At 51.9% G+C, this 13976-nt stretch overlaps 1 protein-coding gene across 2 annotated transcripts in view; it reads right to left on the minus strand.

The window, feature by feature from the left end:
* Nucleotides 1-228: 228 nt before the first annotated feature.
* Nucleotides 229-13976, minus strand: part of DPF3 (double PHD fingers 3) — a 291918-nt gene continuing 278170 nt past the window's right edge. For both annotated transcript variants that reach the window (XM_055538553.1, XM_055538554.1), the window contains exons 10-11: nt 11524-11605; nt 229-10992 (exon numbers count right to left, since the gene is read on the minus strand). In XM_055538553.1, coding sequence (XP_055394528.1) covers nt 10922-10992; nt 11524-11605 — 153 coding nt within the window. In that variant the 3' untranslated portion in view covers nt 229-10921. The remainder of the gene's footprint in view (nt 10993-11523; nt 11606-13976) is intronic.

Here is a 13976-nt window from a genome sequence, read left to right on the forward strand (position 1 = left end):
ATTTCCCTGGAGCCTAGCACACATGCACAGGCATGTAGTCCCACTGGACACCCCAGAACGAAAGGGGTCTACTCACACAGGCTCTATACATTTGCAAATGGTTTTTAAAGATGGGGGGCAGCAGGGGGCGTGGGAAGGTGGGTGGGGAGAGAAGAACCAAAAATTGCCAAGAGTTTTAAAACCTTTTATTTGTTTACACATTCTCTAAATTGCAGACAAAAAGATTCACTACATAGATCATCAACACTGCTAACCAACCACAGAACAAGATACAACCACAGCAAGTAAGGGACACGGCCTGTGACTCAGTCTTTGTGGAGGTTCAAGGGCTCCATGGAGGGGCTGGGATGTCCAGGGGTCCTCAAGATAAAGGCTGCTCGATGTCCACTTCCCATTGGCTACGGGACTTGACCTCTCCTTGGCGCCTCTCCCAGAAGCCAGGTCAGGACAGGAGGAAGGCAAGGGGAGAGGGCGGCATCCTGGCTCACAGGCAGCCCTCCCATCAGCCCTCTTCTGAAAGAAGCAGTGGACCTGGCTTTCAGACAAGTCCTTTCCAGTGGATCCAATTCCAGGTGTGGGGTGCTTCCCACCTGGAGATCCTCCTGGATGCTCACAGTACACCCGCTCTCTGGGGAGTCACAGAACCCACGTGTCCTCTTAGGACGCTGGGAGATGTAGCACAGCCTCATCTCCAATACTGAAACACTGAGAGACGTTGTAATATCCCTCAGACAGGGCAGAAACGTCACAGCCCTGTTCACAGCAGGAGCCACGAGAGTGGGAACTTAACACACAGGAGAAAGGAGCACCCCCAGAAGACAGAGGAGCAGAGTGGGGCACACACCTACGGCTGAGACGACAATCACATCACACCTGAAAGAGGCTGTGGGGTGGGAGAACGGGGGCTTTTGTCTGTCTGTTGCTGTGGTGGCTTTTTAGAGGAGCCAACGGAGATCTCCTCAGGCCATTACAACTTCCTAAGTCTGGAGCCCTTCTCTCTAACCTCATGAAAGCTGTGTCTACCTCAATCCTGGACATTGTCTGAGGTACTCGAGTGGCTCAGGGCTGGACCACTCTAAGTTCTCCTGTCAGCAGGAGGTAATGGGTGTTGGATCCCAAGGTCCAATGAGGAGGGAGTTCAAGGGAGCATAAAAGGAAGACCTTTGTTAGCAGGCATTCCTGTTGCTGGAGATCAACTCTCTTGGCCATTCATTTATGACTAAGAGTTTTACAAAGAGTTGAGGCAGGGCGAATAGAAGAGTAGGGCTTCCCAGATGGCTCTAGAGGTAAAGAACCCACCTAACAACTCAGGAGATGTAAGAGATGCGGGTAGAAGAGACTAGAAGGCATTTTGGAATAATGGGCATACACTGTGAAAATGGCCTCCTCTCTTGTGACCACACCTGAAGAAGTGACACCCAGCTTGCCTCTTATCTGTGGGTCTAGAGGTACAAATGGACCCTCGGCAATTGGAGATCATTGGAACATCTCCAGGGGCCACCTTTCCAACCACAGCCCAAAGCAATCCGAGGATGGTAAATTCCTGAAGCTGTGAGGCACAAGAGTCTCTTCTCCAGCTGGGTCAGGCAGTGTGAAAGCTCAAGGAACCCCTTCCCAGGCTTCTCATGCTCTCTCCTCAACCAGAGCCTGCACAGGCCTGAGCCTCCTCCCACGACACTGGGGCCAGTGTCCCCTCCTGTGGGACCCCCTTCAGCCTTCCTACCCCTGGGGCCACAGCTTATCCAGAGGAATCCCAGGAAGACATCAAAGCTGCCACAATCAGCCTCTCTCTGAGGAGAAGCACAGTGGGACTTCAGGCAGCTAGAAGAAAATCAATTTATCTTCGTTTCCTGGCAGAGATATTCCATTTCTTGGCTCTCAAAGGGGAATGTCATCAAAACTGGGCTTTACAACTGCCCTCGGTCTAAACACATTTGGAAAGCGAGATGCAGACCCAATTGAGGACTTGTTGTGACTCTTGATCCAGTAGACTGTGTGATGTGGATGGGACGGTCCCTCCCCCAGACTTCCACTTCCTAATTGGTCCAGTGGGTCACCCTCAGGCTGAAAAGGGGTCTGAGCAGACTGTATTCTCAGCCTGCTCAGAGTAGACTTGAGTAGAAGAGGAGGGAAGACCATCTCGGGGCTCAGCTCACTGGGCCAGCAGCGTCCACCCTTCATGGAGCTGGGGGTAGGGGAGAGGGTTGGTTGTGGGCTCAGGGTCTGAGGCTGGCTGCCTGGGGGAGGTGCTGCCAGTCTGGCCTAGATGGGATCCAAGTCAGATGGCCTTCCTCTCTCTCCTCCTGCCAGCACAAGAGACTGCTGAAACTGGGTCAGTCAGAAGAGCCTTGCCCAAAGGCTTTCAAACAGATGGGTAGATCAAACCCCAGAATGCACTTCGGGTTCTCAAGCACTTTAAAACCAGACCCCCAGCCAAGCATCATGAAAGCCTCATGTCCCTGACTCTCCACAGAGATCACCAAAACCACCTTCTGGGACCCATTGCTATCCAGGGAAGAGCATTTCCCAGAACCTGCCCAGCGGAGGAGGTGAAGGCTGCTTTAGGCCAACTCTGAGCTGACACCAACCCAGGGGCAGATGCGAGCCTTCCCCTTAGCCCAGGTGCTCAGCCTGAAAGCCAGTTTGGGGCAGCTTCTTCAGGGAGTAGCTAAAACCTGGAACCTGGCTGTGACGTGTGTAGAGGAAGGGCAAGCTGGAGCAAATAGCCAATTTCTGATGCTGTCAGACAGTGGGAGTCTAGTGGAGCATGAAGCTCAGATCTGACGAGCACCTGGCCAAAGGAGGACAGAGAAGGTTTACTGAAAACACCTTTGACATGCCCTCCCCACCACCTCTAAGTCAGAAACGCTGTGCAACTGGGACAGCCTGGCTGGGGTCTCTGTGGGAGTCCACCCAACCCACGCATGAGGCCTGTGTCCCACCAATCTTCATCTCTGCTTCCTCCAGTGGGGACTGGACAAGGCCATTGTGAGGGTCCCTTTCGACCTCTGATCAGGCCCTGCCAGTTGCACCTGCCTGCCCATCACCCAGTGGCCCAAAGGCAGCTTCTGGAGGCCCAGGTTCTGAGTCCCTCCAGCTGGTGACACACTCCAGCCCAGGTGCCTTCATCATCTCACTCCCGTTCCTGTTAAGGATGCTCATCTTCCCAGGGCAGCCAGTGCTTGGGAGACTTAAAAGCAACCGGGCTGATGTCAACTGCGCTCCTCTCCCCCAGCCCCAGAGGGTGAGAATAACAGGATGCCTAGGCCTGCTCATCTTCTACTGACCAACATATGTCCTAAACAGAGAGACCAAACACACGCATACCTTCCCTGATGGCACGCCATCTGACATGTGATCAGAGTGCCTTGAGGGGGTGGAATTTTAAGGCTGAAAAGCAACTGAAAGGTTGGGCCGGGATGTACTTTATTCCTCCAGACCCTGTGGTATCTAGCATACTGCCCGGCCTGTAGTACATGCCCCACCAAGTGTTTGGGCTGGTACCAGCCTGCCCAGCAGTCCTTCATGGCAGGCAGGAAATGTGTTCATGCCCCTCTGGAGGAGAGATGCCCAGAGTGGGCAAATGGAGCAGATGAGTGGTGGGCACAAGGATAGACACGTTCCATTCCCTGGTCCAGGGCACGAATGTCCCCTAAACATCTGAGCATCTCTTGCCAAAGTGTGACTCTCTGCCTTCCCAAATGCCACAGGGGCCAGATGCATCGATGAGCCAGGACCCTGCCTCCCTACCCTGCCTCTCTCCAGCCACCTGCCCCCACCGCCTCTGCTCGGGGATAACTGTTCTATGTTTTCATGCTCTCACTCACATATTTGTGTTTTCCTTTTTTTCTTCTAGTACCTAATTTAGGCCTTCAACTACATGGTGAAAATGTGCAGGGAGAAAGTGTTTTCCTTTTCTTTGGGGCTACTGTTTCTTTCCACTACCACTCCATCCTGCAGCATCCAGCCTGGCAGGAGGGAAGGGAGGGATGGTGTGAGAAGGGAGAAGGCTGGGTAAGGAAGAGGAGAACCTATGTCTCGGTGGGGAATGATCATAAAAGGGCAAAGTCAACAAAACCACAACCCCAGTGTTACCCAGAAAATCTTTGCATCCTTTCAACAGAAAGCAGAATCAAGACTTTTTTCCAGGTCCCCAACTATTGCCAAACATCTCCCCCAAGGAAGCAGAGGAGAGGGATGAGAGAGTCCTCACTGCCAATGACTTTCCAAGTGCAGGGATTCCTTTTCCAACTCCCTGTGATTGTGCAGGGGCTGGAAGCTGGGGGAGCTGGCCTGGCAGGAACCTCAGGGAAAGAAAGCATCTGGTCTGGTGGCTTCTGGTTACCAGCAGGTTCTCCTTCTCATTCTGGAGCAACATAAAGGTTTGCTTTGGTTCCCTAAGCCACAGGTGTGTGTGTGTATGTGCATCTGTGTTCTCATCATCCATACTAATAACATTGATAGGAATTATAGAGATGCAGAGAGACAAGCAAACAGGATGCAGTCTATATGAATACAACCTGAAGGCTTGAGGGGTGTTGCTGAGGGAGAACAGAGATCTTAGGGGCTCACACCCCCGCCCCTCATTTCCTACGATGACTGCTTACCCTCTCTCTTCCCCAGCACAGCAGCATTTTTTTTTTTTTTTTTGCCATACTGGGTTGGTGCCGTCCTGAATGGCCGCTTTGCTCGCTGCCTGGGCTAGAGGTCATGATTAGTCATTATATCTCTGTCGAAGAGGGTTCTGGCTGCCGGCCAGTCCCGGTCCCTGCCTTCCTCTGGCCTGCCTGGGAAATGTCACCATCAGCACAAATGCTTCCTTCTCTTGGTGGGGCCAAAGAGGGGGAAGGCCTGCAATGCCTCTCTTTCAAAGCACTGGGGTGAAGAGAGGGAGGCAGTTGGGAACAGATACTGTGACCAAGGGTGTTCCTGGGCCCTCTGACCCCTGTTCTGCGCCCCCTCAAAGCCTCCCACCCAGGACCCTGGGGAGTTACCTCAGGTCTCAGTCATCTGAGGGACATGGGCAGGGCCCCCTGAGAGCCCAGAGGGAGCCTCCTCTCGGAACCCGCCCCCTTCCAAAGCTTTCCCAGCACACAGGGGGCCTCTGTTCCTTCTGGGAAACCACGACCCTCCCCCTGACAGTTTCCTGGAGGTGCTTCCTGTGGCCTCTCCTCCCAGCAGCCTGGGGAGGGCGCCCTGCAGCCACGCCCTGCCCCGAGCAGCTGCTGAGATGCTCAAAGGCCGGCTAGCCCTGCTCCCGCAGCCAGGGCACCCGGGCGGGCGGCACCCAAGGACAGCTTCCTGTCCCTTTGGCCTCCCTCCCAGAACAATTACCTCAGCTGTCCCGCCTCCCTAGAAAGGACCCAGCTCCCCACGGTCAAAGCCCCCTCAAGCTCCCTGGAAGGCCCTGAACTAACCCACCTGCTCTGCTCTTTCTACACCCGGGGCTGGTGGCTGTGGAGAATCGAGACCAGATCCCCAAGCCCTGGGAATGTTCAGGAACTGGGGGAGGGGGGAAGGGGGGAGTCATAACCCCGCTGATAGCTGCAGAGCCCTGCCTCTGACCACTAACCAGTTAGACCTAGGGAAACCCACAGGGCCATGGGGCTGGGTGGGGAGACCTGAAGGCCTGAGGCAAATGAAAGCATCTGTGCTTCCACCCTCTTCCCGACTCACCTGGTGTCCAGGGGAAACTGGGCTAACTGGGAAACCAAAAACGTGCTTTTGGGGATGGGAGTAAGATCCTCAAAAGGGGAAGCAGACAACAGGAAGAAGAGGAACCCCATCCAGCTTGCTGGGCGGTGGGGAGGACTGGTCAGGTCCCCCCCTTTCTTTGGGTCCCAGCTACTGGCCAGCTGGGCTTGGGGACCGGGTCAGGGAGGGCCTCCTGGGCCTGACGCCTCTGGAGGCCACACCTGGCAGTCCTCCACTCCCAGGGTGGCAGGCAGTGACCCAGCCTGGCCTTTGCTACCACCGCTTTCTCCACCACGCCCCACCTTCCATCCAGACCAGGAGGACCTCAGCAGCTCATCTCACTAACGAGTGTCAAAGGATGCTTTTTCTATGGGGTTGGGAAAATTCACGGAGATCAACCAGGAGACCCACTGTACCTCCCACCTCCAGCTGGGTGAAGGGCATCACTCCTGCCTGCTTTGGTCTCTGAAGCGCCCCACCCCCAACCCAGGGGTCCAGAGGCCAGGGGGTCTCAAAAAAGGTAGAGTCGGCTTGGTGTCCAGAACTGACAGAGGTTGGGCCTTTGGGAAATAAACAAACAAAAAAACATGTTACCAGAATCTTAGGCCTTTAGGGAGAAAACAATGAGTTATAACAACTCTTTCTTCTCATGCCTTCTAGTTATTTGGGTGCAGGATTTCTTCCTAAGGGGAAGCCAGGTTTCTGGCCCCCTCCTCAAAGGCCTTCCCCCAGCCCCAATTCTCTTCATTTTACTTTGCCTAAAGTGAAAATCTTTGACCCTTTCCACTCCTTCCTCAGGGCCGCCTCTTCCTCCCTCTCCAGGGATGTGAGCCTGCTCTAGGTGACACCAGCGTCCAGCTCGGAAAAGGAGGCAAGCAGGGCCTCCATCAGGAGTGTGAACTCAGCTCTGACCCAGGAAGCCATGTCTCCCGAAGGTTGGGACACGGGCACACCCTGAGCAGGGGCCCACAGTGGGTGGCAGGGGAGAGCCTGGGGGTTCAGGGAGTGAGAGAGGAAGGGGGCTGTGGTCCCAGAACCTGCATTTGGACTGAAAACCTCCTAGGGGGCAGAGAAGGGGGTCCTTAGGGCTCCCCCCTCACCTCCTACACAAGGACTCAAAGATACCAGAGGCCCCTCTTCTCTGAGTCTGGAAGCCTAAAGGTGCCCATAATTTTTCTTCAAGAGCATAGATCTATCTCTTAAATTTGCCCCTATAGGAAGAGTAATAATAATCATCTCATTTTTCTTCCTTAAAATATCTGAACTTTTAAAGGGAAGGGCATAAAGGAATCATGCTGTGTTCAAAGCACAAAGACTCAAATGCAGCATGAGCGTAAACTCTCCAGGGTATCATGAAACCATCACTGTGAAAGCCAAACCCTCCCCCAACCTTAAACCTGCTCTCCTCCCCAGCTCCGAAGGAATCTGGCCTCCCTCCCACGGGCTTGCTATCCTGGTTGCTGACAGACTGAGCCAAGTCCAGGGAAGCAGCTGCCCCCGAGGCCTGTGCAGGCCTCCTACCTGACTCCGGGGCAATGACAGGAACAGGGGCGCCTTTGGACCGGCTGGCTCCTGCCTCAGGGGCTCTGAGTCAGTGTGGGGTTGAGAAAGAAAGTCAGAAGGTGAACATCCCACCAGGGGCCTTGTCTCTCTATTTCCTCACTCTGGTGCCTGCACTGGACTGGCTGCAGGCCCCAAAGGCAGTGTTTCGAAAATACCTACAGGAAACAGAGGGTTTCAACTTCCAGCTTGGACCCCGCAGCTGCACCTCCTCTCTGGCTAGCGGGAGCCACAGCATCGGGGGGAAGCTGAACCAGGGCACCCTGGCTGTGCCCGGGGTTTGAGCTGAGAGGCAGCAGCATCCTTACCTCCACATGGTGGCCTCTGCAATGACAGGTGCTACCACGGTGCTGGGGAGGCCCCCCCCTGCACCCCCACCAAGGAACCCAGGCCCCGTGCCAGGATCTTCAGCAACATTGCCTCTAGTCCCAGAAAGAACCCTGCTGGATAGGCCAGATCCCCCTCCTCAGATGTGGAACATGAGGCCCAGAGAGGTTAAGCCATCTCCCCAAGTCATTTCTGCTAGAAACTAGCAGAGCTGGGCTTTAAAAACCAAAGTTTTTAAGCAACTGTTACACTGAACTGAATGACAGCCCTCCCCAGAGGTCAGAGCCCTCTTCTAGGCTGCTCTGACGTTATAGAAGGGAGTATCTTCATTCCGAAATCCCCAGCCCCAGCATCCTCACCTTCCACCACAGATCCATGCTCAGTCACAATATTCTTGTCACAGGTTGACCTAGTGACCCTGACCACAGGCAGCCTGTTCCTTAAAACATAAACCCCCTTTGGTCAAAATGGCGATTTCAAGAAGGCATCTAACCTTGGTTAACTCACACGAGAAAGTGGGTGTGAAAATCATTTTGGGGGTCCCTACCTGACAAGCCCAGCTTTCCAGTGATGACTTATATAACATTATGCCTTTTAAGACTCCTGATATCACTGTGGAACAGGCAGGACACGTATTATCTCCATTTCACAGAAGGGCAAACTGAGGTTCAGAGACATTAAGTGCTTTGCCCAAGGTCAAACAGCTACTCAATGGCAGGGGTAAAACAAAAACCCTGAGCATCCATATGCACCCACGATTTCAGCTCATTTTCTGGGGCTCAAAAAAAGAGCAGTTGTTGACCAACACCTTCCTTTTTTCAATACACAAAGTGATCAGTGTGACCATGATTTTTGCTTGCAGTATCCTGCAAGTGCCATCTCACCAGCTGGCTTTGCCATCCCCATTTTCCAGATGGGGGAAACTGAGGTCCCCAAAGAAGGGATTGGGCCCATCCTGCAGGCAGTGAAACTGAAAAGGGAATTCTGGGCCTTCCTGATGTTCAGTGCAGAGTCCTGGCCACCCTCACCCCTGTGGAAGGTTCCAGCACCTTCCTTGCTCTGCAAGACTCAATCACACCTTCATAGCTTCTGTGGCAGCCAGCGTGTCTGGAGAAAGAACACAGTCCCCTCCCTCCCTACCCATCAACTGTGTTGAGGTGGGGAACACTCTCCAAAGAGGGTCTGTCACATGCAGGGTCACTGTTTTGGTTTCAGATTTGCTTTTTTAAGCTTTTAAGCCATTTGTGACTTTTGCGAACAGCTTGACGACTTTTTTCCTAAAATTAAATCAAAGTGACTTTTCAAAACCAATAACCAGCCTTTGAGGATGCCCACTTTGGGTTTTGTGGGAGGACAGAGAGCCAGGGCAATCAGGGGAAGAAATCTGGCCCTCCGATGTGACCCTCTCGGGTAAACGGATGATGGTGTGACCACACGGCAGCTTCCCAAACCCTCCCTGGGCCTCCAGAATCCAAAACGGGTGCACCAACCAACAGGGGAAGGAAATCCCTCCAGAGGAAGATGGAGATCCAATCTGGTCAGCCCTTTAAACGAGATCATTATGTACCCATGGAACTCCCTCCAAGGCCGCGGGCCCCTGCAGGAGACTGACCTCCGCCTCTGGCCACAGGTCACCCTGCAAAGGACCCCGGGAGAGACCCACACAGCTTGGCTCCCCGCCAGGCTGCCCCGGGTCCACTGGCCAAGAGCAATTAGCCAGGAAGGAGGGCTCTTGCCAAGTCCTGGCGAGAAGGCCGCAGCCGGGCAGAGGTGGCCCAAGTGGCTGGAGCCTCTAGGCCTCTGGAGGGCTTTTTTCAGGAGCTGAAGGTCTAAAAATAACCTGGGCCTTTGTTGTAAGCAGCCAGACCACAGAAATGGAGCTGATTTCAAGGAAGCTGAGCACACGTGAGGCTCCGGCTCACCGAGACCTGCCCTTTGGGCAAATGATTTTTCCAGAAATGTGTCAGTTATTGTGTGCTGCTGCTGTGGCCACTGCTGCGGAGATTCAAAGGTGGCCGGGCCTGCTCCAGCCCACGGGGCTGACTTCCAACACAGACTTCTCAGCATCTGAGCGCCTCCCCACCTCTTTCTTCTCGACACATTTTTTTTTCAAAGGGAGAATCCAGCATGGACTGGGGACTTTGGAGGCAAGAGCAGCCCTCAAGCTGAAGGTTCTGCGTGATGGTCACCCTGGTCATAAATAATCATATCATCCCAGTTATTTGTTTAGGGAATCATCATTTCTTCCCCCATCCTAAAACTCCCAGTCAGGTCTCAGCAGACAATGGCAAACGTACATGATGCAGAAGGAAGGAGTTACTCGGGAAAAGGGATCCGTGGTGCCACATCAATACTGAAGGGTTTCTCAGAGCTGCAGTCCTCAGGACCAACATTCAGATTCTTGATCTGGCAGCCTTCACTCACCTTCCCGGGTTCTTGGTCCACCAGGGAAAGCTCCAGACCCAGACCAAGTGGAAGGCAGAGTCTTGACCTCTTCAGAGCTCCGCTGTGGCCTGTCTCTCCTCAAGGATGCCCCAGCTCTGACAATCTGGTCCCGGGCAAAGCCATTCCTGATGGACAGCAAATACTGACCGGCTGTGACAGGGCCTCAGAAGTACCTTCATGTGTTTGCACCCACCTCTCATGTCCTCCCCCTCCTTCCCCAGCACCATCTAGAGACCCCCCCGGCTGTCACTGATATCACTGGATATCTGCTGGGGGTGCAGAAAGCAGCAAAAAGTTCTTCTTCAAAGAGACGGGGGTACCAGGAGGGATTTCAGGGCTTCATCATCTAGATGGCCTCCAGGTCCCGAGTCTAGAAATTTCCAGGGAGGCTTGTAATAAATAAAAACTTCTCCGCAGCCCTTTGTTACTCTGCTGAGTTCGGGATGGAAAGATGAAGCTGAGGGCAGGGAGGCTGTGCGAAGGGTTCTTGGAACACGATAGATATTATGAAACACCAAACCACACAGGAGTGACGGGATGGGTGGTCACAAAATGGGACCTTAAAATGGGGAGCCAGTGAAAGGGCCCGGTGCTAGGATAAATGTGAGGGAGGGTCCACAGGACTGTGGCTGGGGTCATTCTTCAAGAATTTACCATCTTTCTGGCAGAAACAAGGGGTGGGGGCTGGCTGAAGAACGGAAACCTGCACGTAGGAGGTAAGCAGACACCTCGCCCCTTGATGCCCTGTGTCCGTATGCTCTGTGGTTACTGATTGGCGTTCCTCCTTCCAGTTGGTCTGTCTGGATATATGGGAGTAGGGGCTTGATCGGGTTTGAATTGGGCTCTGCTTCAGCCTCTCCAATGGCAAGTCACCTTATATGTGTGACCGGGGACCCTAGGCCTGGCAGCCGAAGGCTGAGGCTTTTTCTTTGAGCAGCTCCCAGCATAAGTGGCAGCTCCAGCTCCCTACAAGAAACGAGATGGCATTACAAGCAGCCTCTCCCCAAGCTTCAAGCCCCGCCCCTTGGCCCTAAACTTTTTATCAGCCCCATTTTATTTTGATTTTCATGATCCAGAGACCTAGTCCCAGTTCCAAAAACATGCTGAAGTCTGTCCCTCAGCAGAACAATGCTGCTCAGAAAATAGTGCACAGAGATTGGCCGAACAGCAGTGAAGACCCTGCTTCCTCGGTTGTGCCTCTTAACCAGCATCACCAGGTCTGAACCAGTTTCCCCTAGAAACTCACACCTCTTCCACCATCTCAGTCATAAGCCAGGGAAACATCTCCTTGGCCTTCAAGCTGGAATTTCAGCTGGTTGAACTGGGCCTCAGTTGCATGATCTGTAAAATGGGAGTGGTCATACCTACCTCGAAAGGATATGACAATTAAATGAGACAAGATATGTGAAGCCCTCAGCACAAGGCCTGCACTTTAGTGAGGGCTCAGGAAGTGGTAGAAGTAGCTGTTATTGTTATTGGTGACCTCATCATTATTACCTTCTGGGGGCTCAGCCACGGGGGGATTTAAACAGTACATGTGGTAGCCACGGTCACAGTCATCGCAGAAGAGTAGCTGGTCCTGGTGGAACACAGAGTAGAAGGAGAGGAAGAAATATGGAATTATTTAGGTTAATTATTTTTCTGGCCCCCAGTGGCCTATGCCACCAGCTTATTTCCATTAATCAAGCTCCCTGGATACCCATTTCCCAGCCCCATTTGGAGTCCTCGCTTCCCTCTGAACAGCCACGTGCTTTGCCCACACCTGGAATTCCTCCATCTGTCTTCTGAACTATGCAAACCCTACTCCCACGTAAGTGTTCTCTTCAAATCATTCCTTCTCCAAGAAGCCCTCCTAGCCCACCATCTCACATCCAAGCCCAAAGGGATTCTTTATGCTTCTGAACTCACATCACCAACAATTCTGCCTCCATAAGGATAGAAAATTAATTTAATGTATTTCTGTATTCCTCAGGATATTTGCCTAGTGAATAGACAGTACTTTAAATGTTTGTAAATCTTAATTGCTCTGGACCTCACTCTTTCCATTTATGAAATGGGCAGCATACTTGCTTGTAACATCCGTAACACCTCAGAACCTTTTCAGGGTTTCATTACCAGAGAAATGCAAGTGATATTATGCCACCTGTCAGCTCCTAAAATCCTCCTTGGAGGCTGGAGGTTGGAGACCAGATGAGAATAGGCCTTTCCGGCATAGTGGTTAACTTCCAAGGACACAGTTGACATCTTTGCTCATGTAGTTCTCTCTGTTTGAAGGCTCTCCCAGTCCCTGGCCCCTTCTCTTCTGGACTATTCCCTAACCACCCTTCAAGTCTTCAAACACTTCTCTGCTACAAAAACTTCACTAATCTACTCAAATGGAAGTTCTCTGACCCCTCTTGCATCCTCATGTACTTTAGCTTTCTTATGACATTTAATTGCACTTTATGCTGCCAAGCCTGGCATGTGGTAGACGTCTGCACACAGTCTGTTTGGAACATGGCTCTTTTGTCCATGCCTGTACAGGTTGCACAGCCCTGGGGGCAGACCTTGTCTTACTCATCTCCACATCTCCTTCAGAACTTCCGTGCATAGGAGCTACTCAGTAGGCGTTTGTGACCTGGTCCCCATCCTCCAGGTTCAGCCCTGTTCTATTCAGTTATCTTTGGGTCTGCTTTGATGGCTTATAAGATGTCTGCAAAGTTTTGTATCAAATCTCACCTTGGCTTTCACCAGTTTAGAGATCCTGGAAAAAGTAGATATAGAAGTTGGAAACCCCTGTGAGCAAGCAGTGAGGCAGGAGAGACCATGAAAGATCTCTTTTTTTATCACGCTAAGACCTTTCAATAGGACACAATGGGAAGCTTTCAAAGGGTTAGCAACAGAGGAGTGACATGGTTAGACTTGCAATTTAGAAAGATCTCACTAGTTGCTGTATCTCATTGTATCAGAATAGATGCCCAGGTGGAGACAGACTGGTTCTTGAGGCCGGAAGACCACTTAGGAGGCTACTGTAGTCATCGGGTAAGAGAGAACGTATGATGATGGTCTGAACTAGGGTTGTGGGTTGGGGGAGAGAAAAGGGGCCTGCTTCCATTTGAGAGTCATTGATTAGCTGTAGAGAGTGAAAAGGAAGAAACCAAGGGTGTCTCCTAGGTTGTGGTCTTGGTCAACAAGCCAGATGAGGTAGCCATCCATTAAGCCATGAGCAGAGGAGCAGACCTGTGGGAGGCAGAAGGCAACCTCAGCTATAAACATGTTCTGTAGATCTACAGATCACCTGGTGAGGGTGCCCTGAAGGCAGCTGGAGATCGGGAGAGAGGCCTGAGCACAAGATATGGGTTAGGGAGTCTTTGGTGATGAGATGGCAATGAAGGTCCTGGGAGAGGAAGCCCAGAGTATGTGAAAGCAGATGTTTTTGAACTTGTGCTCATGGAGAGGTATCCATGAACTCCTTGAAATTAAATGCACAATTTTGCATGTAAGTCCAAATGTAGATTTTTCTAAGGAAAAAGTAAATCCATGGCTTTCATTGAATTTTCTGAAAAACCAAGAACTCAAAAAAGTTACTGAGGAGAAGATCAAGAATAGAGGCTTGGGGAACACCGAAGTTAAGGACAGGCAGACAAAAAAAGAGGCTAGGAAGCAGCAGTCAGAAATGCAGGATGAAAATGAGAATCTATTCCAAGGGTTACACCATTATTGTCAGAACTCAAGTAAGCTAAATTGCAATATGATTTAGGGATGATATGAGGGAAAACAAGTTAGAACAGGGACAAGAAACAGGGAGAGACATGAGAAACAATATTACTAATATCTGAAATACATTGACAACTACTTTTATAAGAAGACAGGATATCCTGGTTTAGACTTTCTCAAAGGGAAACCAAGGTATCTGCGGGTTTAAATGTATCATTTATAGGTTGATAATTATCTAGCACCATAATCTCTTC

This window comes from Bubalus kerabau, chromosome 10 (genome assembly GCF_029407905.1).
Source record: "Bubalus kerabau isolate K-KA32 ecotype Philippines breed swamp buffalo chromosome 10, PCC_UOA_SB_1v2, whole genome shotgun sequence".
In the NCBI taxonomy this organism is placed as follows: domain Eukaryota; kingdom Metazoa; phylum Chordata; class Mammalia; order Artiodactyla; family Bovidae; genus Bubalus; species Bubalus kerabau.